This window comes from Hypanus sabinus, chromosome 18 (genome assembly GCF_030144855.1).
Source record: "Hypanus sabinus isolate sHypSab1 chromosome 18, sHypSab1.hap1, whole genome shotgun sequence".
Lineage (NCBI taxonomy): Eukaryota > Metazoa > Chordata > Chondrichthyes > Myliobatiformes > Dasyatidae > Hypanus > Hypanus sabinus.
In genome coordinates, this window is record NC_082723.1 from 71718023 (window position 1) to 71741524 (window position 23502).

At 42.7% G+C, this 23502-nt stretch overlaps 1 protein-coding gene across 1 annotated transcript in view; it reads right to left on the bottom strand.

Moving 5' to 3' along the window:
• The window catches only part of si:dkey-112e17.1 (uncharacterized), a 79032-nt gene extending 61541 nt beyond the window's left edge, over positions 1-17491 (bottom strand). Inside the window, exon 1 of the mRNA XM_059943823.1 lies at positions 17369-17491. Coding sequence (XP_059799806.1) covers positions 17369-17461 — 93 coding nt within the window. The 5' untranslated portion in view covers positions 17462-17491. The remainder of the gene's footprint in view (positions 1-17368) is intronic.
• Positions 17492-23502: the final 6011 nt, after the last annotated feature.

Genomic DNA, 23502 nt, shown 5'->3' on the forward strand with positions numbered 1-23502 from the left:
AAAGCCATGTGGAGAGCCATTGAGATTGTGTCTGCTGTTGACCTATTGTGGCGATAGGCTAATTGTAATGGGTCCAGGTTCTTGCTGAGGAGTTCAGTCTAGTTATAAACCACCTCTCAAAGCACTTCATCACTGTAGATGTGAGTGCTACCGGGCGATAGTCATTTAGGCAGCCCACATTATTCTTCTTAGACACTGGTATAATTGTTGCCTTTTTGAACCAAATGAGAACTTCCACCCATAGCAGTGAGAGGTTGAAAATGTCCTTGGATACTCCCGCCAGTTGGTTGGCACAGGCTTTCAGAGCCTTACCAGGTACTCCATCTGGAATTTCCGCCTTGCGAGAGTTCACTCTCTTTAAAGACAGACTAATATCGGCCTCTGAGACAGAGATCACAGGGTCATCAGGTGCTGCAGGGATCTTCACAGCTGTAGCGGTGTTCTCCTTTCAAAGCGGGCATAGAAGGTGTTGAGTTCATCTGGTAGTGAAGCATCGCTGCTATTCATGCTATTGGGTTTTGCTTCGTAGGAAGTCATGTCTTGCAAACCCTGTCAGAGTTGTCGTGCATCCGATGCCCTTGAAATAGCCCTCGGCAAATCATACCTGGTTATCTGATATAGGTCTGGGTTGCCAGATTTGAATGCCTCAGACCTAGCCTTCAGTAGATGACGTACCTCCTGGTTCATCCACAGCTTTTGGTTAGGGGATGAACAGTAAGTTTTTCTCCTTCCAGTGAACAAATTTCCCCTTCCCATTCCTCTGTTCCCCACTCTGGCCTTTTACTCTTCTTACCTGCCTGTCACCTCCCCCTAGGTCCCCTCCGCCTTCCCTTTCTCCTTCGGTCAACTCTCCTCTCCAATTAGATTCCTTCTTCTCCAGCCTTCACCTTTTCCACGCACCTGGCTTCACCTTTCACCTTCCAGTTCACCTCCTTCCCCTCCCTACCCTTTTGCCTGTCAGTCCTGAAGAAGAGTCTCAGCCCATAACGTTGACTATTCAGCTACCGGGAAGTCCCACTTGTGGCAGATGGTGCAGAAGTGCTCAACGAAGCTGCCCCCTCCCCCCCACCAGATGTCACCAATGTAGAAGAGGCCACATCAGGAGCACCAGACACAACAGACAACCCCAGCAGATTCGCAGGTGAACTGTTTTTTCTGTTGCATGCCACTTCAACACACCACAGTAAATTCCTAATACATTTTCAGTAAAGATACAGTATTTGGTAATTAAATTTGATCCTTGATAAAGTTTAAACACAAGTCTTGGGCCAAACCACCGACTGCTCATTCATTTCCACGGATGCTGCCTGACCTGCTGAGTTCCTCCAGCATTTTGTGTGTGTTGCTCTGGATTTCCAGCACCTGCAGACTTTCTGGTGCTTAACATTCAACAATTATAAAGAATGAAGGATTATATAAAATTAAAGTTAATGGACAGATATGGAATAAATGTGCATAAGAACAAATACCAGCATGTATTTGCAATGTAAACAGCATTATAAACAGTGGTTCAAACAACCTACAGTACATTGCAGTGACCGAGGTAACAGAGAGGGACGGGGTGGCTAACTAGAATGGTTGATCAGATCAACTGTACGCACGACAAGCTTTTAACTGCATCATGGTACACGTGACAATAACAAACCAATACCAATTCAGTTTGAGAAGCAATGAGATCCAAGAACACCAACACCCTCTTTGTGGGACTCCTCACTTGGTTACACACGGACCCAGCCCCACACCATTGCATCCACTTCACCACATCCTGTTGCATCATCCACCCAGCCTACCACACAGCTCACAATTACTCTGCCCCCAACCTCATCTCTACAGGGAATCCCCCCCTCCTCCCCCCCCCATTTAATCCCTCTATCGTACAACATCCTACACTAAATGAAACACGATCTCTGGGGAAAGCAGCATCATGATTACCTCACTACAAGCGCTTTGCCAGTCTTGATTAATGGTATCTGCTGTTTATTTCTTCTCCATCGACGCTGCCTTCACTATATGTCCTTTGTGCAAGGTACACAAGCCCTCAGGTCCAGGAGTCACCCACTCAACATCTTCCCCCTGGCAGATTTCCTAATGGACACCAAATCCATGAACAGCATCTCAAAGCTGAAAGTACATTTATTATCAAAGCACGTACGAACCTTGAGATTCGTCTCCTTACAGACTGCCACAAAACAAAGACGCCAAAAAGAGCCCATTAAAAAAAAAACTGTCAAACACCCAAGCACGCAAAGAGAAATTTTGCAGGTAATAAAAGTAAGGAAATAGCTTTCAGAACTGAAGCTTATTGAAGATGGTCTCTCCACACTCAGTTCAGCGCAGAAGCGAGTAAACGTCATGGAGCAGCAAACTGGACCGGCCCTCACACCGGCCCCAACATCCTGACCTTTTCAATCTGGCTCAGGACTTAAATCATCCAAACATCAAGTGGCTCCTTATTCTCAGACCTGAGCTCTGTCACTTCGATGTGCTCTGGGGCCATGATCCCACGGCCTCGACTTGGCCCGTACCCGACCTTCCCAATTCGGCCTGGAGCTTAAATCAGAACTCAAGTCGTTCTCACCAATGGAGGCTCTACCTTGCCTCTGCTCACCTCAAATCTGCCTTGCCTCAGTTCTGCCACATTGAGTCCAAAGAGAAGTTATAGACTACTGTTTGTGGCCATCGTTTATCAGGAAAAGAGTTACAAATAAAGTATTTAGTTGTTTTGTTTGGTGCCAATAAGTAGCTGCTGAGTTTCAATAACACCATCTTAAACCTCACTATTTGTGCTCTTCCTGCATTACTCATTTTTAAATATATTCCTTATTGTAATTTATAATATTTTATGCATTGCATTGTACTGCTGTCACAAGGCAACAAATTTCATGACTCATGTCAGTGATAATAAACCTGTTTCTAATACACACACAGTACTATGCAAAAGTCCTGGGCACATATATATAGCTGGGGTGCCTAAGACTTTTGCACAGTACTGTATTTGTCATTGTGGAGCAGAGAGTGAGTTTGTAAATCAGGCTAGAGCAAAGGATATTGGGAATGGCCAGGGTGCAGCACTGCAGGAGGGTGTGGGACAGGCAGCAGAGAAATATTCCCACTACCTATGGACTCACTTTCAAGGAATCTTCATCTCATGTTCTCAGTATTTATTATTTCCTTTTTTCATATTTGTGCAGTTTGTTGTCTTCTGCACTTTGGTTGCAAACCATAGTTGGGTGTTCTTTCATTGATTCTGTTATAGTTATTATTCTATAGATTTATTGAGTATGCCCACAGGAAAATGAATCTCAGGATGGTAGATGGTGACTTTGATAATAAAGTACTTTTGATAATAAAATTTACTTTGAAAGCAAGTTTGTAAATCTGTTGAGAGCAAAGGGTGTGGAAATGGCGAAGGTGTAGTGCCATGGTAGGGGTGTGGGCCAGGTGGCAGAGAGGGGGTGCCAGTGGAGGGGATGTAAGCTTGGTGGCAGAGAGGGAGTGGGAGAGGTGGCAGCCAGGGAGTGGGAGAGGTGGCAGAGAGGGAGTGGGAGAGGTGGCAGAGAGGGAGTGGGACAGGTGGCAGAGAGGGAGTGGGACAGGTGGCAGAGAGGGAGTGGGACAGGTGGCAGAGAGGGAGTGGGACAGGTGGCAGAGAGGGAGTGGGACAGGTGGCAGAGAGGGAGTGGGACAGGTGGCAGAGAGGGAGTGGGACAGGTGGCAGAGAGGGAGTGGGACAGGTGGCAGAGAGGGAGTGGGACAGGTGGCAGAGAGGGAGTGGGACAGGTGGCAGAGAGGGAGTGGGACAGGTGGCAGAGAGGGAGTGGGACAGGTGGCAGAGTGGGAGTGGGACAGGTGGCAGAGAGGGAGTGGGACAGGTGGCAGAGAGGGAGTGGGACAGGTTACAGAGAGGGAGTGGGACAGGTTACAGAGAGGGAGTGGGACAGGTTACAGAGAGGGAGTGGGACAGGTTACAGAGAGGGAGTGGGACAGGTGGCAGAGAGGGAGTGGGACAGGTGGCAGAGAGGGAGTGGGACAGGTGGCAGAGAGGGAGTGGGACAGGTGGCAGAGAGGGAGTGGGACAGGTGGCAGAGAGGGAGTGGGACAGGTGGCAGAGAGGGAGTGGGACAGGTGGCAGAGAGGGAGTGGGACAGGTGGCAGAGAGGGAGTGGGAGAGGTTACAGAGAGGGAGTGGGAGAGGTTACAGAGAGGGAGTGGGAGAGGTGGCAGAGAGGGAGTGGGAGAGGTGGCAGAGAGGGAGTGGGAGAGGTGGCAGAGAGGGAGTGGGAGAGGTGGCAGAGAGGGAGTGGGAGAGGTGGCAGAGAGGGAGTGGGAGAGGTGGCAGAGAGGGAGTGGGAGAGGTTACACAGAGGGAGTGGGACAGGTGGCAGAGGAGCAGTACCAGGGTGCAGGCGATAGCAGCGTGGGAGCAGACACACCCTGAGACACCAGGCAAAGGCATTTGATTGTACACAGTTGATTTATTGATCATTACAGAATGTCTCTCTGGTGCTTCCCACTCCCTCCCCTCTCCCTTCCCCTTTTCCCAATCATGATTCCCCTCTCCCTGCCCCCTTCCCACTCTCAGTCCACAACAGAGACCCAGATCAGAATCAGGTTTATCATCACTCACGTGTGTTAAATTTTTTTTGAAACAGCATTACAGTGTTGTGCAAAAATCTTAGGCTCTCTGGCACAGTACTTTATGCGCAGGTGTGATCAAAAACTTGCCTGCAGCAGCATCATAGGCACCGATTTCTGAATGGACATTGAACCCATGAACACTGCCTCACTACTTTTTTTACTTCTATTTTTGCACAAAAATATTATTTCTATTTTAACTATTTAATATATACTTACTGTAATTCAGTTTTCTCTATATCATGTAACACATTGCACCTGCTGCCACAAAAACAAACTTCACGACATATGCCAGTGATATTAAACCAGATACTGATTATCAGATAAGCAGCTTTCACAAAGTTTACAAGGAAGAACCACACTTAGAGCAAAAAGAAAGACTCTGCTTGTGTTTCCTTCTCATGGCAGGTCCCAACCTCACACGCTGAGGAATCTGTATGTTGTGCGAATGAGATCGTGGGTTTCCGCACAGCTCTTTGGCTCTTCAGAGAAACAGAACCATGTGCTAGTAGGTTAACGGGTCGCTGAAAACTACATATTAATGATATAAAGAATCAAAAGGCAGCTGATGGGAGAGAACAATTTGAAGAATACAGGTCGGTAGGTAGATACAAATTGGAGCTATGGGATTGTTCCCATAGTTACCAGTGGGAAAGCTGGTTTGTTATTACTTCTGAGCCCATGTCTTGTGGTCTTATTATTGTCACATGTACCAAGGTACTGTGAAAAACATGGTTTTGTATGACGTCTTTACAGATCATCTCATCACATCAGCAGTACACGGGAAAACAGTAACAGAATGCAGAACAAGTGTTACAATTATCGAGGAAGTGCAGTGCAGACAGACAAATAATGCACACGGGCCATAATGAGGTAGGTCGTGAGATCAAGAGTCCATCTTATCGTACTAGGGGACCGTTCAATCATCTTCTAACCGCTCAAAGTTCAAAGTAAGTTTATTATCAAAGGACATCGATGCCACCATATAGATTCGTTTACATGTGGGCATTCTCAATAAATCTATAGAAAAATAACCATAACAGAATCAGTGAAAAGCCCGACCAACTTGAGTGTTCAACTGGAGTGCAGAAGACAACAAACTACACAAGCACAAAAAGAATGAAATAATTAATAGATATTGAGAACATGAGAGAAACAGTACTAGAAAGAAAGCCAACACGAGGAAATCTGCAGGTGCCGGAAATTCAAACAACAACACACACAGAATGCTGGTGGAACACAGCAGGCCAGGCAGCGTCTATAGGGAGAAGCACTGTTGACGTTTCGGGCCGAGACCCTTCGCCAGGAAAGACAGCCAACTGGTTGTGGTAACACTTCAATGATGGGGCGAGTGAAGTTAACACCTTTGGTTCAAGAGCCTGACGATTGAGGGGTAATAACTTGTCCTGAATCTGGAGGTGAGTCCTGAGGCTCTTATACCATCTTCCTGATGGCACAAGTGAGAAGAGAACCTGTCCCGATGATGAATGCTGCTTTCCTGCAACGGTGCTCAGTGGTGGGGAGGGTTTTACCCCTGATGGACTGCACCGTATCCACCACTTTTTGTTGGATTTTCCATTCAAGGGCATTGGTGTTTCCATACCAGGCTGTGCCACAACCTGTCAACATACTCTCCACCGCACACCTATGGAACTTAGTCAAAGTTTCAGATGTCATGCCGAATTCTCCGTAAACTCCTAAGGAAGTAGAAGCACTGCCATTTCTGCACTTATGTGCAGGGCCCAGGACAGGTCCTCCGAAATGCAAACACCAAAGGATTTAAAGTTGCTGACCCTCTCCACCTCTGATGAGGCCTAGCTCTTGGACCTCTGGCTCCAAACCAACGTGGAAATAAAAAAAAAACACTACAGATAATAGAATTCTGAAATAAAACACAGAAAGCATGGGAAATATTCAGCAGGTCCGGTATGTGGATAGAGAAACGGAGCTAATGTTCCAGATATGGCATCATCTGCCAAGACTGGGAAAGGGGAAAAAATAAGTTTGTTTTCAGTGATGGAAAAGATGGGGCAGGAATGGGCAGAACAAATGGATGAGAACTCTTTACAACTCGCGCTCAGAGTTAAGTTCTATTTGCACAATGAGTCTTTTTTTTGCACAGTGGTTGTCTATCAGCCTTTATGTAGAGATTTTGTAAATTCTATTACATTTCTTTATTTTCCTGTAGATGCCTGCAAGAAAATTAATCTCATGGTAGCATATGGTAATATACGTACATTAATAATAAATTTAGTTTGAACTTTTGAGTCTGTGAGAGCAACATTCGATTAAATCAAGATGCATTTAATTGTGTCTTTAGGACTGGGTAGAGAGAGAGAAAAAGTATGTTTTTCCTGACGGACTATTACAGCTGGCTACCATCTTTACTTTATTACCCCAGTGTGTCGCCCCCTCATAACAAGCTAAGAGCAAACGATGCAAGGCAGGAAACCGGAAAACCATTCATTACCAACTGAAGGACTTTCAAACCAGATTCAGATATATTTAACACATGTACTTTGAAAAATGCAGTGAAACACATTCCTCTGCATTAGCGTCCAACATACTGTAGAGTAGAGGGGCTACACCTTGTATTCTGTCTGGGTAGCCTCCAACCTGATGACATGAATATCGATTTCTCCTTCCAGTTAAAAAAAAATTCTCTCCTCCATCCACTCTTCTTCTGTTCCCCACTCTGGTCACTTACCCCTTCTCACCTGCCTATCAGCTCCCCCCGGGTTCCCTCCTCCTTCCCTTTCTCCTCTCCCATCAGATTCCTTCCTCTCGTCTTACCTCCTCCACCTATCACCCCCCTGCTTCTTACTTCATAGCCCCTTCCTGCCCACTTGGGATTCGCGAATCACCTGCCAGCTTGTTACTTCCTCCCCCTCCCCTCACCTTCTTATTCTGGCTTCTCCCCCCCCCCCCACCATCCTTGCCAGTCCTGAAGAAGGATCTCGGCCCGAAACGTCCTCTGTTTGCTCACTGCCACAGATGCTGGCTGCCCTGCGGAGTTCCTCCAGCACTGTGTGTGCGCTGCTTTGGAGTTCCAGCAGCTACAGAACCTTTTGTGTTTATGATGCACTGAAGGGTGGGCTGTGGGCAACCCAAAAGTGCTGCCACACACTCCGTTGTCAATATAACATGCCCACGATGCTCGGCAGAACAAAACAGATCACAAGAAACAGAACACAGCAAGCGATGAAGCAAAGACAGCCAGATTAGCTCTGTTCCTCTCTCCTGTCCATCCACACACGCGGGTCTCCATGCCTCCAGTCACCAACCAGTGAGTACAGCCACCTGATGTTTCTACACTCACACAAGACTGGGAATTTCCAGGGATACTTCCCCCACCCCCAAATTCTTTAATTCTGTAACACCCTCTCGAATAGGTTAACCTGATTAACAGCAGGATCCTTAGCAGTGTGGAGGAACAGTGGGATTTTGGAGTCTATCTAGTTGCAAGCTGATAGGTGGTTAATAAAGCTTATGTTGTGTTGGTTTTCATTAGTCAGGGTGGGGGGGGGAACGGAATTGAGTTCAAGGGTCGTGAGGTAACACTGCAGCTCTATAAAACCCTGGTTAGACCACACTTGGAGTATTACATCCATCATTAAGGACCCCCACCATCTAAGGCATGCCCTCCTCTCATTGCTACCATCAGGAGGTGCAGGAGTCTGAAGCCACACACTCAGTGATTCAGAAACAGCTTCTTCCCCTCTGCCATCTGATTTCTGAATGGACACTGAACCCATGAACACTACCTCACTACTTTATTACCCTTTCTGCACTATTTAATTCATTTAAAAATAATTTATAGTTTTTTTATGTATTGCATTGAACTGCTATCGCATAACAACAAATTTCATGGCATATGCCAGTGATATTGAACCTGATTCTGATCCTAGTCACCTCAGTAGAGGAAGGATAGAACATAGAAGAGTACAGCACAGGAACAGGCCATTCAGCCCGCAACATTGTGCTAAACCAGCAAATCAAAAACACCCAAACATCCTACCAACACCATGTCCATATCCCTCCGTCTTCCTCACATCCAAAAGCCTCAGATGTATTTGCCTCTGCCACCATTCCAGGCATCCACCCCTCTCTGAGTAAAAAAACTTGCCCCTCACATCCCCCTTTGAACCGACTCCCTCTCACTTTCAATGTATTAGATATTTTAACCCCTGGGAAACGCATTTCCTGTCCACTAATCTTGTAAATCTCAGTCTCCGGCTCCCCAGAAAAACCCACCCAAGTTTATCCAGCCTCTTGTGATAGCACAGGCCCTCTTAACCAGGCAGCCTCCTGGTAAACCTCTTCAAAGCCTCCTATAGTGGGGTGACCAGAACTGCACACAATACTCCAGATGTGACCTAACCAGCCAGCATTTTATAAAGTCACAACTAAACCTTTGAACACAAAGCTTTATAAAAGCAAGCATTCCATAAGCCGCCTTAACTATTTTATCGACTGCTGTAGCCTCTTTCAAGGAATATGAACTTGGATCCCAAGATCTCTCTGCTCAGCAACTCTTGCCTTTAACAGTGTACTGTCTCCCTGCAGCTGCCCTTCCAAGGTGCAACACCTCACACTTACCCGGGTTGAACTCCATCTGTCATTTCTCAGCCCATCTCTGCAACTGATCAATATCACGCTATATTCTTTGCCAGTCCTCTACGCTACCCATAACTCCACCAATCTTGGTATCATCTGCAAATTTACTAACCCGCCCATCTACATTTTCATCCAGGTACTTTACAGAGCCTATTAAAAAATATTCACACGTCTTGAAAGTTTTCATGTTTTACAACATTGAATCTCAGTGGATTCATTTGGGGGGGTTTTTTTGGACACTGATCAACAGAAAAACCCTTTTGTGTCAAAGTGAAAACAGATCTCTACACAGTGATTTAATTAATTACAAATTTAGATAATTAATTAATTAGATTAGATAATTAATCTAAATAATTGATTGCATAAATATTAATTGCAACTTGGGAGGAGATTTGTTTTCCAGCAAGACAATGACCCCAAACACAAAGGCAAAAAACAAAGTTACTGCGCTGGAGTGGTCAAGTTAGAGTCCAAACCTCAAACCAACTGAGTTTTTGTGGCTGGACTTGAAAAGGGCTGTTCACTCACGATCCCTGTGCAATCTGACAGAGCTCAAGCAGTTTTGTAAAGGGGAATGCGATAAATTGCAATGTTCAGATGTGCAAAGCTGATAGAGACCCATCCACACAGACTAAAAGCTGTAATTACTGCCATAGGTGCATCTACTAATAGATGCAAGGGATGAATAGTTACTTATTAAGTCCACTGTGATTCAATGCTGTAAAACAATACAAGAGGGTGAATACTTTGATGGGCACTGTATATTCATCACAAATAGCAGAGCTCCCAGCAGAGATTCTTGCAAAATTCCACTAATTGTAGACCTCCAACTCAAGCAAATCTCTTCAAAGACTACCCTCTGTTTTCTATGCACAAACCTGTACTGAAAACAAACAGCCAACTTGCTGCATGTTTTTTACTCTGAATTAGCCTCCCATTGTCAAACACCTTACCAATATCCACCGCCCCAGCCTCAATCTCTCTCATCGCCTTGCCAAAAATCTCAATCAAGGGACGACCTGCTCCACACGAAGCCATGCTGGCTCTCCATAATTAAACCATGGATTTCCAAATTCTCTGATATCCTATCCCTCAGAATTTTCTCCAGCAATTTCCCTACAACTGATGTGAAACTCAACACTCAAAAGTTTCCCAATATTTTCCCTTGTTCCCTTTCTAAAGAGGTACGACATTAGCCACTCACCAGTCCTCAAGGACCTTGACTGTGGCTAGAGAGGACATGAAGATACTGGTCAAGGGCCCAGCAATCTCATCTCTTGCCTCTTTCGATAACCTGGGGTAAATCCCATCAGGCCTGGGGGATTTAGCCACCTTAATACTCATTAGGAGGCCCAACACTTCCTCCTCCATGACCTCCAAACACCTAACATATTTATGCATGCAGCACTGATCTCCTGGTTCTCCACATCCTTGGTAAATACTGAACCAAAGTACCTCACTCACTTTCTCTGCGTCCCCCCCTTTGTCTTGAGTGTCCCACCCTCTCTCTAGTTATCCTCTTGCTCTTGATGTCTCTAAAGAATGCATTGGGATTCATCTTAATCCTACTTGCCAAGGACTGTTCATGGCCTCTCCTGGCTTTCCCAATTCCCTTCTTTAGTTCTTTTCTGGCTTCTTTATACTCATGTGCTCTGTTTGATCGTAACTTCCAAAGCTTCACATACTTTTTCCTTTTTCTTCCTGACTAAATTCATTGTCTCTCTGGATATCTAGGGTTCTCTTATCTTTCCATCCCCGTCCTTCCTTGTAAGAGGAACCTACCTTTCCTATACTCTGTGTAATTGCTCTTTAAACACCGTCCACATGTCTGATGTGGACTTGCCAGAGAAGAAATGTTCCCAATTAACACTGGTTAGTTCCTGCCAAATGGCCTCATAATTTGCCCTACTCCAATTTAAAACTCTCTCACAAAGGCCACACTGAGCCTTATCTATAGCTATCCTAAGGTTAAGGAGTTGTGGTCACTGTTCCCTAACCGTTCACCCACTGACAGGTCAGTCACCTGGCCAGGCTCATTACCCAACACCAAGTCCAGTATAGCCCCTCCTCTCACTGGACAGTCCACACATTGATTTAAGAAACTTTTATGGAAACACTTAACAAATTCTGCCTCATCTAAACCCCTTGCACTAAGAAGATCCCAGTGTATATCAGGGAAGTTGAAATCCCCCATGACAACAACCCCATTATTTCTATACATTTCCTTAATCTGATGTGGAAGCTTTAGAGAGGATGCAGATGAGATTTGCCAGGACGTTGACTGGATTAGACAACATATCTTATGAGGAAAGGTTGAGTGAGCAAAGAAGGATAGGAGGTGACCTGATAGAGGTGTTTAAGACGATGAGGGGCATAACTCGAGTGGACAGCCTGAGACTTTTACCCAGAGTAAAAATGGCTAATACAAGGGGACATAATCTTATGATTGGAGGTAAGTATAGAGAGGAATATTACAGGTAGTTGTTGTTTTCTTTAAAAACAGGGGTACATGGAATGCCCTGCCAGAGGTGGTGGTAGAGGCAGATACATTGGGGACATTTAAGAGACTTGTAGATAGGTACGTGGATGAAAGAAAAAAGGAAGGATATGGGGAAGGGAAGCACTGGATTGATCTTGGAGTAGGTTAAAACCTTGGCATAACATGATGGGCTGAAGGGCCCGTAGAGAATTGCATGGTGCAGTACATCACTGACCACCTCACACCCAAACCAGTTCTATGAACCATGAACTGGGGAACTTAGCAGGTCGAGCAGCATCCTTGGGCCAAGAGGGACAAGCAATACTTTGGGTCAAATGGCTACATCACTGTTGACAGTTCCTTTCCTTTTTGCCCCCCCCCCACCCCCACTGCACAGTCCCCGCTCAACCCGCTAATGTCCTACGGCAGATTTTTTGTTGCTCCAGACTCCAGCATTAGAGTGTCGGAACAAGATGCGTCACTGCACGGTACTTCAGCAGACAGGAAGGCCGTCCAATGGGCAGTCAAAACTGCCCAAAGCATCACAGGCACCAGCCTGCCCACCACCGAGAACATGTACACAAAGGTGCCAGGAAAGGGCCAGTGACATCAATAAAGGAACCCACTCTTTCCATGTCCATGATTGTTCTTGGCCAATTTTTCTACAGAAGTGGTTTGCCATTGCTTTCTTCTGGGCAGTGTCTTTACAAGATGGGTGACCCCAGCCATTATCAATACTCTTCAGAGATTGTCTGCCTGGCATCAGTGGTCACATAACCGGGACTTGTGATCTGTACCAGATGCTCCCATGGCTTCCCGTGACTCTGATCTGGAGGGAGGGGAGGAGCTATGCAGGTGTATCTTATGTACTAATATTTGAGGTGTTTTTTGTGCTGCATAGGATCCAGAGTAACAATTATTTCATTCTCTTTTACATTTGTGTACTGGAAATAAAGAGATAAATGAAATGGGAGGAGCTAAAGATGGCGCCAGAGACCGACTTCTTTGAGTTCATCTGCGAAACTGTTTAAATTCTCTTTAATGTCTCTTCTTTCCTTTACAAGGTAGCAGGGGTCCTGTCAGAGTCCGTGATCTACACCTGCACTCAAAATGCGGCTCGTCACGGCAGTATGTTCCTGCTCCTGCAGCTCCAGGAAGACATGGAGCAACCCAATTCCTTGCCGATGTCGCCAAATGAAGTGTCGTGGGAGAGCAGAACATCAAGACAGCAGGTATGGCTGTTGGGTGCCTCTGCACTCAAATGATCTCTCTCTCAAAAGATGATGAGAGAGAGTTTGTTGCTGATCCTCAAGTCGGGGGAACTCTTACAGTGATCGAAGCAGCCAGCTGTATGTCCCCCGGCTTGTTGTGGAAAGAGTGACACCTTCCTGTCCCTGGTTAGTGAGAGAGAGCACTCTGGGATGTTGAACTCTTCGGATGGACAGGGGTTTTTGACGGACTCAAGATTATTGCTTGCATGGTGTGGTGGTCCTGACGAAGGGTCTCGGCCCGAAACGTCGACAGCGCTTCTCCCTATAGATGCTGCCTGGCCTGCTGTGTTCCATCAGCATTGCGTGAGTGTTGTGGTGGGGGAGACTGATGCTTTCTGCTGGAGTAGCTGGAGGAGGGGGGCTTTGGGGTTCTACATTTTTCTGTTATTCATTCTACAGGGTTTCACATGCGTGTCTGTGAAGAGTAAGAATTTCAGGTTGTATACATTCCCTGAAATTATACGTAACCATTGAACAAGCTTGAGTTTGCCATCTCATGTCTTCAATTCTACAAGGTACTGATTCCTTGCCTCACTACCACCCCCAGCCCAGGGGTATTTGCTGAACAGCAGTGGAATGGCCCTCCCCCCAACCACAGTGCACTCTGGCACCAACCACAATAGGCATCTGTTACTGCGGGAAAATGGTCAAATTGATAACACTTCCCTCCCTGCCACAATGCTGGGCAAATGTCTTCTTCTTGACTATATGTTCAACTAACCTGGAACCCAATTAGAACCCATGCAAGCACTGATTTCGAGATCAAAACAAGTTTTTCCACTTCCAATTATCTTGAATTAGCCCTTCCTTTGTAAATTTGCAGGGCAAGGTGAGGAAGCACACAACAGTTCTCATAGAGGGAGAGAAATGGAGAGAGTGAGCAATTTCAAATTCCTGGGTGTAATTATCTCTGAGGACCTAACCTGGTCCCAACATTATTGATGCAGATATAAAGGCGGCAAGACAGTGGCTGTACTTCATTAGGAGTTTGAGGAGATTTGGTTTGTTACCTAAAGCACTCAAAAATTTCTACAGATGTACCATGAAGAGCATTCTAACGGGCTATGTCACCGTACGGTACGGGTTGGGGTGGGAGGGGGTCTACTGCACAGGATCAAAGCAAGAGCTGTAAACTTATTCAGCTCCATCATGGACTCTAACCTCTGTAGTATACATCTTCCAGGAGCGATGCCTCAAAAAGGCAGTGTCCATCATTAAGGACCCCCATCACCCAGAACATGCCCTCTTCTCATTGCTACCATCAGGGAGGAGGTACAGAAGCCTGAAGGCACACACTCAATGATTCAGGAACAGCTTCTTCCCCTCTGCTGTCCGATTTTTGAATGGACATTGAAGCTATGAACACTACCCGAATATTTTTTTAAATTTCTGTTTCTGCACTACGTATTTTAACCATTTAATATATACTTACTGTAATTCAGTTTTCTTTTTCCTCTCTATCATGTACTGTATTATACTGCTGCCGCAAAGTTAACATATCTCGTGATATATGCCGGTGATATTAAACCCGATTCTGATACGTCAACATCATTTTGATTCTTCACAAATTCTGGATGTGAGAGGAAGGGAGTTTGTCACTGGGCCAGCAACCCCATCCCGTAAAAGACCTCATCCCTGAGAGAGGAAAGATCTTCACCTGGAAGGCGAATGATGTCACGTGAAGACAGACACAACTCTGTGGACACCACAGGGCTAATCATCCTTCTGTCATCCAGGACCACCACAAGACTGGCCCAAGACAGTGGACTCTGGTCGGCTGTTGTCACCTGTAGGAGGGATGGGCTGAACTAACAAACTACCTGTTTCAACTTTGGGCACCTTTCCAAGACTGGAACGTGTCATTTGGAGACTGCGGAAACATTTAAAACCATAGTTTCAAACAAAAATTTGAAAAGATTAGTTCATAAAAATACATATTTTAAAAAATGCAGTCCTGGAGATGTTACTCCTGAAGCCAGCAGATTGTAGAAAAACAACCCTCTGGTTAATTAATGCTCTTCAAGGGAAGAAATCAACATTTAAGAACAACTTCTTCACCACCACCATAGATTTCTGAATGGACAATGAACCCAAGTACATTACTTCCTTTTTGCACTTATTTAATTATACAGTACTGTGCAAATGTCTTGGGCACATATACACAGCTAGGGAGCCCAAGACTCTTGCACACTGTAGTAATTTTATGTATTGCACTGTACTGCTGCCATAAAAAAACAAATTTCATGCCATATGTGAGTGATGATAAACCTGATTCTGATCTGGGTCTCTATTGTGGACTGAGAGTGGGAAGGGGGCAGGGAGAGGGGAATCATGGTTGGGAAAAGGGGAAGGGAGAGGGGAGGGAGTGGGAAGCACCAGAGAGACATTCTGTAATGATCAGTAAACCAATTGTTTGGAATCGAATGACCTTGCCTGGAGTCTCAGGGCTGGGTGTGGCTGCAGCTATGCCACCCCACCCCCCCACCCCTGGCACTCCTTCTCTGCCACCTGTCCCACACCCCTCCCACGGCACTCCACCCTCACCATTCCCACATCCTTTGCTCCCACAAGATTTACAAACCCACTCTCCACTCCACAAATACAGTACTCTGCAAAAGTCTTAAGCACCTTCGCTATACATACCTTAGACTCTTACACTGTCTGTAAATACAAAAATAAATCATGGAACCTTTTCTTGTTCTACCAACGAGATGCTTAATTTCTATCTTGAACAGCTTGGGGTACTCAAGACTTCTACATACTACTGTATGTAAATTTCTTGCTGTAATTTATAGTTTTTATTAATATATATTGCAATGTACTGCTGCCAAACGAATTTCACGACATATGCCAGTGATTCTGATCTGGTCAATACTGTACTACATATATTGCAGAGTACTGTATGTACATTTCTTTGTAATTTATATTTTTCCTTCTGTATTGCAATGTTCTGATTCCACAAAACAAGGCACTTCACGACATATGCCAGTGATAATAAACCTGTTCAGGCTCATCAGAAAGGGACTTCAACTCTACCAGGTGACTTATTGTTAACCGGGTTCTCGGCTAAGGGACGGACAACAAACACTGCCATTGAGAACAAAGAAAAAGGCGTATATGGACCATTTTACACCCGTACACGTCTACACAATGCTGTGAACAGTCCGACACACAGCCTGAACAGATTTAACGCTCTCACTTTTTAATGAGATCAGTTCAGAAAAACAACAGGGCGGGAAGAGGCAGAGATATTACCTAAAGTAGGCGGCGTGGGGGGGGGGGGGAATAACTGGGTCTCCATAACAGCGGCTTCATATTAATGCCGATATATTGTCACCCGGTGCTCTATCGACATTTCCACGTGTCCTGCACGATAGGGGATACAACAGGGGAGGGGTGGATGAACGGGTGATCAAAAACAGCCCTCGGGTCTCGCTGTTACCGAAACAAAGGCAACATTTATCGCAGCCCCTTCGGCCAATATAATTAGAGGGGGAGGAGGAGGTGGTTTAAAACGGGAAGAGCAAAGAAGGCCATTAAAATGGGGGTCACTTGATATGCTGACTCCCCCGCACCCCCCGTTTTAAAATGCGTTACGAAAGCTCCATTTGTGAAGGAGTAAGACAGGCAGATATGTACACCTCCAGAGCCGGAAAGTTTATTTCCTCTCCCGGCCAGGGAAGCAAGGTTTACAAAGGGACTGGATTACCGGGCACTCCAGAGGCCAGTGTGTGTATTTTCTCGTAGCCCCGTGAAAACAATCATCGTCAACACAGTCACGGACTACAGAGGCAGCCTGGACAGTTTACAGATGTTAGACAGTCTGTGGGAATAATTGAAACATTCCCCGCTCTGATGGTATTCGTAATGACTAAAAAAAAGGCGCCTCAGGAACCAAAACAGTCGCTTAAAGACAAAAAAAAAGCCCCGATTTTAAATGGAAATCATTCACCAGACCCGCAAGAGATTTATTTTAAATACAAGTCACAAGATTTCATCAATAATAAATTGGCGGTGTTTTTTTATTTCAAGTATTTCAAACATCATCTTTCAATACAGAGGTGCTCGACGCGCAGCCTTGTGAGCGTACAACTCTAAAGTCGCGAGCAAGATTTCGTTCACTCATTGACCAAAACATTCTCCCCAAAATGCCGATTAAAGTTGCCACAAACGAAAAGCCCCCCTCCGCCAAATGTAAAGTTGCAAGTTTTAACAGCGCCTTTCAAAACAATTGAACTCAATTACAACTGCTATGCAACCGTGCATGAGAGAGTGGGATGGGTACTTAAAAGAGAAAAAATACATAATTGTTCCGAGTTACGGCTTGTCTGAAGCTCCCGTGCATTTCTCTTTTGCCCCCACCTACCGTGCGGGTTGCAGCCGCAACGCCCCAGGTTATCAGCAGCGCCGCGATTCGAACCAGGCTCCCTGCCATCGTCCCCGAGCCGGGAGTCCTCATTCACCTGTGTCTGAGTGAGGAGCAGCGAAGCGCGCTCCCGGCGCTGCTCGCACACCGGGAGGTGGAAGGAGGGCGGGGTGCCTGGTGGCCGGGGCCGCGCTTCTAGCGAGGCGTTTCTTAAAAGGGCAATAGACGTCTGCGATTGCAAAAATAAGGTCCGTTGCCTGGTCAGGGATACTGACATTGGCCATCAGTTTCAAGGGGATTTTCTTTCTCTTTCTTGCAGCTGGGAGAAAAGCACTATTTTTTTCCTCGCCGTATTTATTGTTACAAACTGTTCACAATCTGTCACATTGCGTCCGGCAGCCTTAACCTTGTTCAGAGGAAATCTCTACAGATATGCCGCGGAGGGCAGTCTAACTGGGGGAAGGGAAGGGGAGGGGGGGCTACTGCACAGGATCGAAGTAAACTGCTGAGAGTTGTAAACTTAGCTCCATTATGAACAGTAACCCCCATGTATCTGGGACATTTTCAAAGAGCGGTGCCTCAGGAAGGCGGCGTCTGTCATTAAGAACCCCCACCACCCAGGACATGGCCCCTTCTCAATGATACCATCATGGAGGAGGTACAGGAGCCTGGAGGCACACGCTCAATGATTCAGGAACAGTTTCTTCCTGAACAGTTATATATAAATAGATAAATATATATATATATATATATATATAGAGAGAGAGAGAGAGATAGTAATTCACAGTATTTTCTATTATTATGTATTACATTGTACTGCTGCCGGAAAGACAACAAATTTCATGACGTGCCTGTGGTATTAAACCTGATTCTGATTCTGTTTATTACATTACCTGATGCCAGTAGAAGGTATCTGCAGTTAATATGATGTTGCTAGCAAGACCAGAATTTATTGCCCATCTCCCAATTACCCTTAGTATCGAACCACTGCAGACATCCAGGTGGAGATGCTCTCACCTTGCTGGACTGGATGGAGTTTGGGGATTCAGACCCAGCCAACAATTGTGTTCAGTTCTGGTCACCTCATTACAGGAGGGATGTGGTGCAGAGGAGATTTACCAGGATGCTGCCTGGATTAGCGACCTTGTCTCATGAGGTTGAGCAAGCTAGAGCTCTTCTCTTTGGAGAGAAGAAAGATGAGAGGTGACTTGATGGTGGTGCCCAAAATGACGAGACGTAAATTGAGCGTTCAGCCAGAGACTTTTTCCAGGGTGGAAATGGATAATACCAGCAGGCATAACAGTGGTGTAGAGGCTAGCACAACGCTTTACAGGACAGGTGATGAGGACTCCCAAGTCCCTTTACAGCTCAGAATGTGACATTTTCTTCCTGTTTTGGAAAAAAAGTCTACACTTTTATTCCTTCTACCAAAGTGCATAATCATACACTTCCCTTTACTGTATCCTATCTGCTACTTGTTTGCCCATTCTCCTAATCTGCCTCAGACCTTCTGCAATCTCCCTGCTTGCTCAACACTACCTGTCCCTTCATCAATCTTTGCATCGCCTGCAAAAATGGCCACAAAGCCATCAATTCCTTCATTCACAGTATTTTTAAAAAATTTATTATTTATTTTTTTAGAAAATTACAGAGAATAAATGTAATGAAAAATTAGTAAGAAAAAGAAAAATAATATTAATCCTCCCCCTCCCCTTAACCCTCCCCCTTTAACCCTTATCTAAAGAAAGAAAGAAAGAAGAGAAAGATTGCCTGGATATCGGAGGATCCCCACATGCTCCATGGAGTTCAAAATAATTTTAATATTTATTTTTACTTTCCCCAATTACTATAATTTTATCTTCAAAGGACCTATGTATTTAATCCTATCTTTTGTAGGTATGAGATCCAAATTTTCAAAAATATATCATATTCATTTCTTAGATTATATGTAATTTTTTCAAGTGGAATACAACTATATATTTCATTATTCCAACGATCCATAGTTAAATATAAATCAGATTTCCAAGTAACTGCGATAACTTTTTTAGCTACTGCCAATGCAATTTTTATAAATTTTTCCTGATACTTATTCAATTTAAGTTTCAGTATTGTCCCTTCAATATCTCCTAATAAAAATAATATTGGACTATGTGGGAGTTGTACTCCAGTAATTTGTTCCAATAAAAGTCTTAGATTTATCCAAAATGGTTGAATTTTAAAACAAGACCAAGTAGAATGTAAATAAGTACCAATTTCTTGATTACATTGAAAACATTGGTCACACGTATTTGAATTTAATCTATTTATTTTCTGTGGTGTTATATATAATTGATGTAAAATTATATTGTATTAATATAAGTCAAACATTTATTGTATTTATCATCCTATCAGAACATAATCTTGACCAACTTTTTCCACCAATTTTAACATTCAAATCAGATTCCCATTTTTGTCTTGATTTATAAATTCCAGATTCAATTGTCTGCTCTTGAATCAAATTGTACATACAAGATGTAATTTTTTTAATTTTTCCTTTTTGAATTAATATTTCTATTTCACCAGATTTTGGCATCAACATTGTTTGACACAGCTTTACTCATAAATAAGCCTTTAACTGAAAATAACAGAAAAGAGTGTTGTTTGATATTTTATATTTGTTTTTTAATTGATCAAATGACATCAATATACCTCCTTCAAAACAATCACCTATATATTTAATCCCCTTTTGGAACCAATTATGTAAAAGTTTATTATCCATTGTAAAAGGAATAAGCCTATTTTGAATTAAGTTCTTTTTGCTAATAAAGATTTCTTTATCTCATCATCCATATTTACCTTATTCCATAAATCAATCAAGTGTCTTAATATAGGAGATTCTTTTTTTCCCCGTATCCATTTGGATTCCCATTCATATATAAAATCTTCTGGTATGTTTTCTCCTATCTTATCTAATTCTATTCTAATCCATGCCGGGTTTTTTTCATTAAAAAAAGACGCAATAAATCTTAGATGATTTGCTTTATAATAATTCTTAAAGTTTGGAAGTTGTAACCCTCCTAAATCAAATTCACATGTCAATTTTTCCAATCATATTCTTGACACCTTTCCTTTCCAAAGAAATTTCCTTACATATTCATTCAATTCTTGAAAAAACTTCTGAGGTAATTGTATTGGTAAAGTTTGGAATAAATATTGCGATCTACGAAATATATTCATTTTTACAGCATTAACTCTACCTATTAATGTTATTGGTAACATCATCCATTTATCAAGATCCTCTTTTATTTTTTTTAATAATGGCACATAATTTTGTTTATTTAAATTTTTTACATCATTATCAACTCTAATACCTAAATATTTTATCCCATTTATTGACCATCGAAATTGAGTTACTAATCGACATTGATTATAATTTCCTTTGGTAAGGGGTAAAATTTCACTTTTATCCCAATTTACTTTATACCCTGATACTTTCCCATATTCTTCCCATCTAAAAGATAATCTTTGCAAAGATTGCAATGGGTTTGTTAAATAAATCAAAACATCATCAGCAAATAAATTCTCCTTGATTAACTCTAAAGCCCCCAATGTCTGAATCTGTTCTAATTAATTCAGCTAATGGTTCTATTGCCAATACAAATAAAGCAGGTGATAATGGGCAGCCTTGTCTAGTTGACCTCGTTAAGCAAAATGGTGTTGAAATGTGACCATTTGTAACTACTTTAGCTTGAGGATTAGTATTTAAAGTTTTAATCCATTGTATAAAAGATTTCCCTAACTCATATTTTTCCAATACCTTAAATAAAAAATCCCATTCCAATCTATCAAATGCTTTTTCTGCATCCAAAGCAACTGCTACACTCACTTCCTCTCTTTTTTGTGCCAAATGAATTATACTAAGTAACCGGGTTATATTATCCATTGATTGTCTGTTTTTAATAAAACCTGTTTGATCCATATGTATTAATTTTGGTAAATATTTAGATATTCTATTAGATAAAATTTTTGCTATTATTTTATAATCTATATTCAACAAAGAAATAGGTCTATATAATGTTGGTTTTAAAGGATCTCTATCTTTTTTTGGCAATACAGTTATGATTACTGTTAAAAAAGATTGTGGGAGTTTATGCATTCTTTCCACTTGATATATTCCATAAAAAGGAGGAATTAATAAATCTTTAAATTTTTTATAAAATTCAGGAGGAAAACCATCTTCTGCTGGGGATTTATTACTCTGAAGTGATCCTAAAGCTTCTTCAACCTCTTTTAATGTGAAGGGCATATCTAATCCTTTCTGTTCTTCCAAATTTAATTCTGGAAGGGTTATTTGTGACAAAAATGTATCTATCTCAGCAATCTTATTTTGTGATTCTGATTGATATAGTTCAGTATAAATTTTTTTTAAGTTTCATTAATTTTTAAAGATTTATAAGTAACCTTATTTACATTTGTTCTAATTGCATTTATTGTTTTAGAAGCCTGTTCTGTTTTCAACTGCCAAGCAAGAATCTTATGTGAACTTTCACCTAATTCGTAATATTTCTGTTTAGTTCTCATAATTACTTTTTGTGTACGATATGTCTGGAGTGTATTATATTGTAATTTTTTATTAACAAGTTGTCTTCATTTTTCTTCTGTCATATATCTTTGAGATTCTTTTTCTAACTTTATGATATCTTTTTTCAATTGATCTATTTCTGCCATGTATTCCTTCTTAATTTTAGATGTATAACTTATAATCTGACCCCTTAAATATGCTTTCATTTCTTCCCAAAATACAATTTTATCTTCAACTGAATGTAAATTTGTATCCAAAAAAAATTGAATCTGTTTTTTCATAAAATCACAAAAATCTTGACGTTTTAATAAAATTGAATTAAATCTCCATCTATAGATCGATTCCTCCTTATCCATCATTATCATTGTCATTATCAAGGGGGAATGATCTGACAATATTCTTGCTTTATATTCCACACTTTTCACTCTATCCTGAATATTTTTTGATAATAAAAAAAATCAATCCTTGAGTAAGTTTTATGTGAATAATTGAATAAAATGAATAATCTCTTTCTCTTGGATTAATTTTTCTCCATATATCATTCAGATTTAAATCGTTCATTAATGATAACATTCACAGCATTGACATGCAACATTAAAAGAATCGGTTCCAACTCAGATCCCTGTGGAACACCACTGTTCACCAGCAGACAACCAGAAAAGGCTCCCTTTATTTCCACCCTTTGCCTCCTGCCATCAGCCAATTCACAGTCCATGCTACTATTTTTCCTGTAATTCCATGCATAGGCTCTTGTTTAGCAGCCTCATACAAAAAACCATTCTGAAAATCTAAGTACACAACATCCACCAATTCTCTTTTGTCTATCCTGCTTGTTATTTCTTCAAAGAATTACAACAGTTTTATCAGGCAAGAGTTTCCCTGAATCAGAATCAGGTTTAATATCTAGAGCATATGTTGTAAAATCTGTTAACTTTGCAGTAGCAATACAGAGCAATACATGATAATACAGAAAAAAATTTATAGGTAGTATACATGTTAAACTAAATAAGTAGTACAAAACAGGGGAAAAGTAGTGAGGTAGTGTTCATGGGTTCAATGTCCATTTAGAATTCAGATGGCAGAGGGGAAGAAGCTGTTCCTGAATCATTGAGTGTGTGCCTTCAGGCTTCTGTACCTCCTTCCTGATGGTAACAATGAGAAGATGAGTGATGGGGGTCCTTAGTGATGGACACCATCTTTTTGAGGCACTGCTCATCGAAGATGTCCTGGATACTATGGAGGCTAGTGCCCATGATGGAGCTGACTAATTTTATAATTCTCTGCAGCTTATTTTAATCCTGTGCAGTAGCACCCCCCTCCCCACACACAGACCAGACGGTGATACAGCTAGTTCGAATGCTCCCCATGGTACATCTGTAGAAATTTGCAAGTATTTTAGGAAACATACCAAATCTCCTCAAACTCCGAATGAAATATAGCCGCCGTGTTGACTTCTCTATTGCTGCATCGATATGTTGAGACCAGGTTAGGTGCTCAAAGATGTTAACACCCAAGAGCCTGAAATTGCTCACTCTCTCCACTTCTGATCCCTCTATAAGGACTGGTTCGTGTA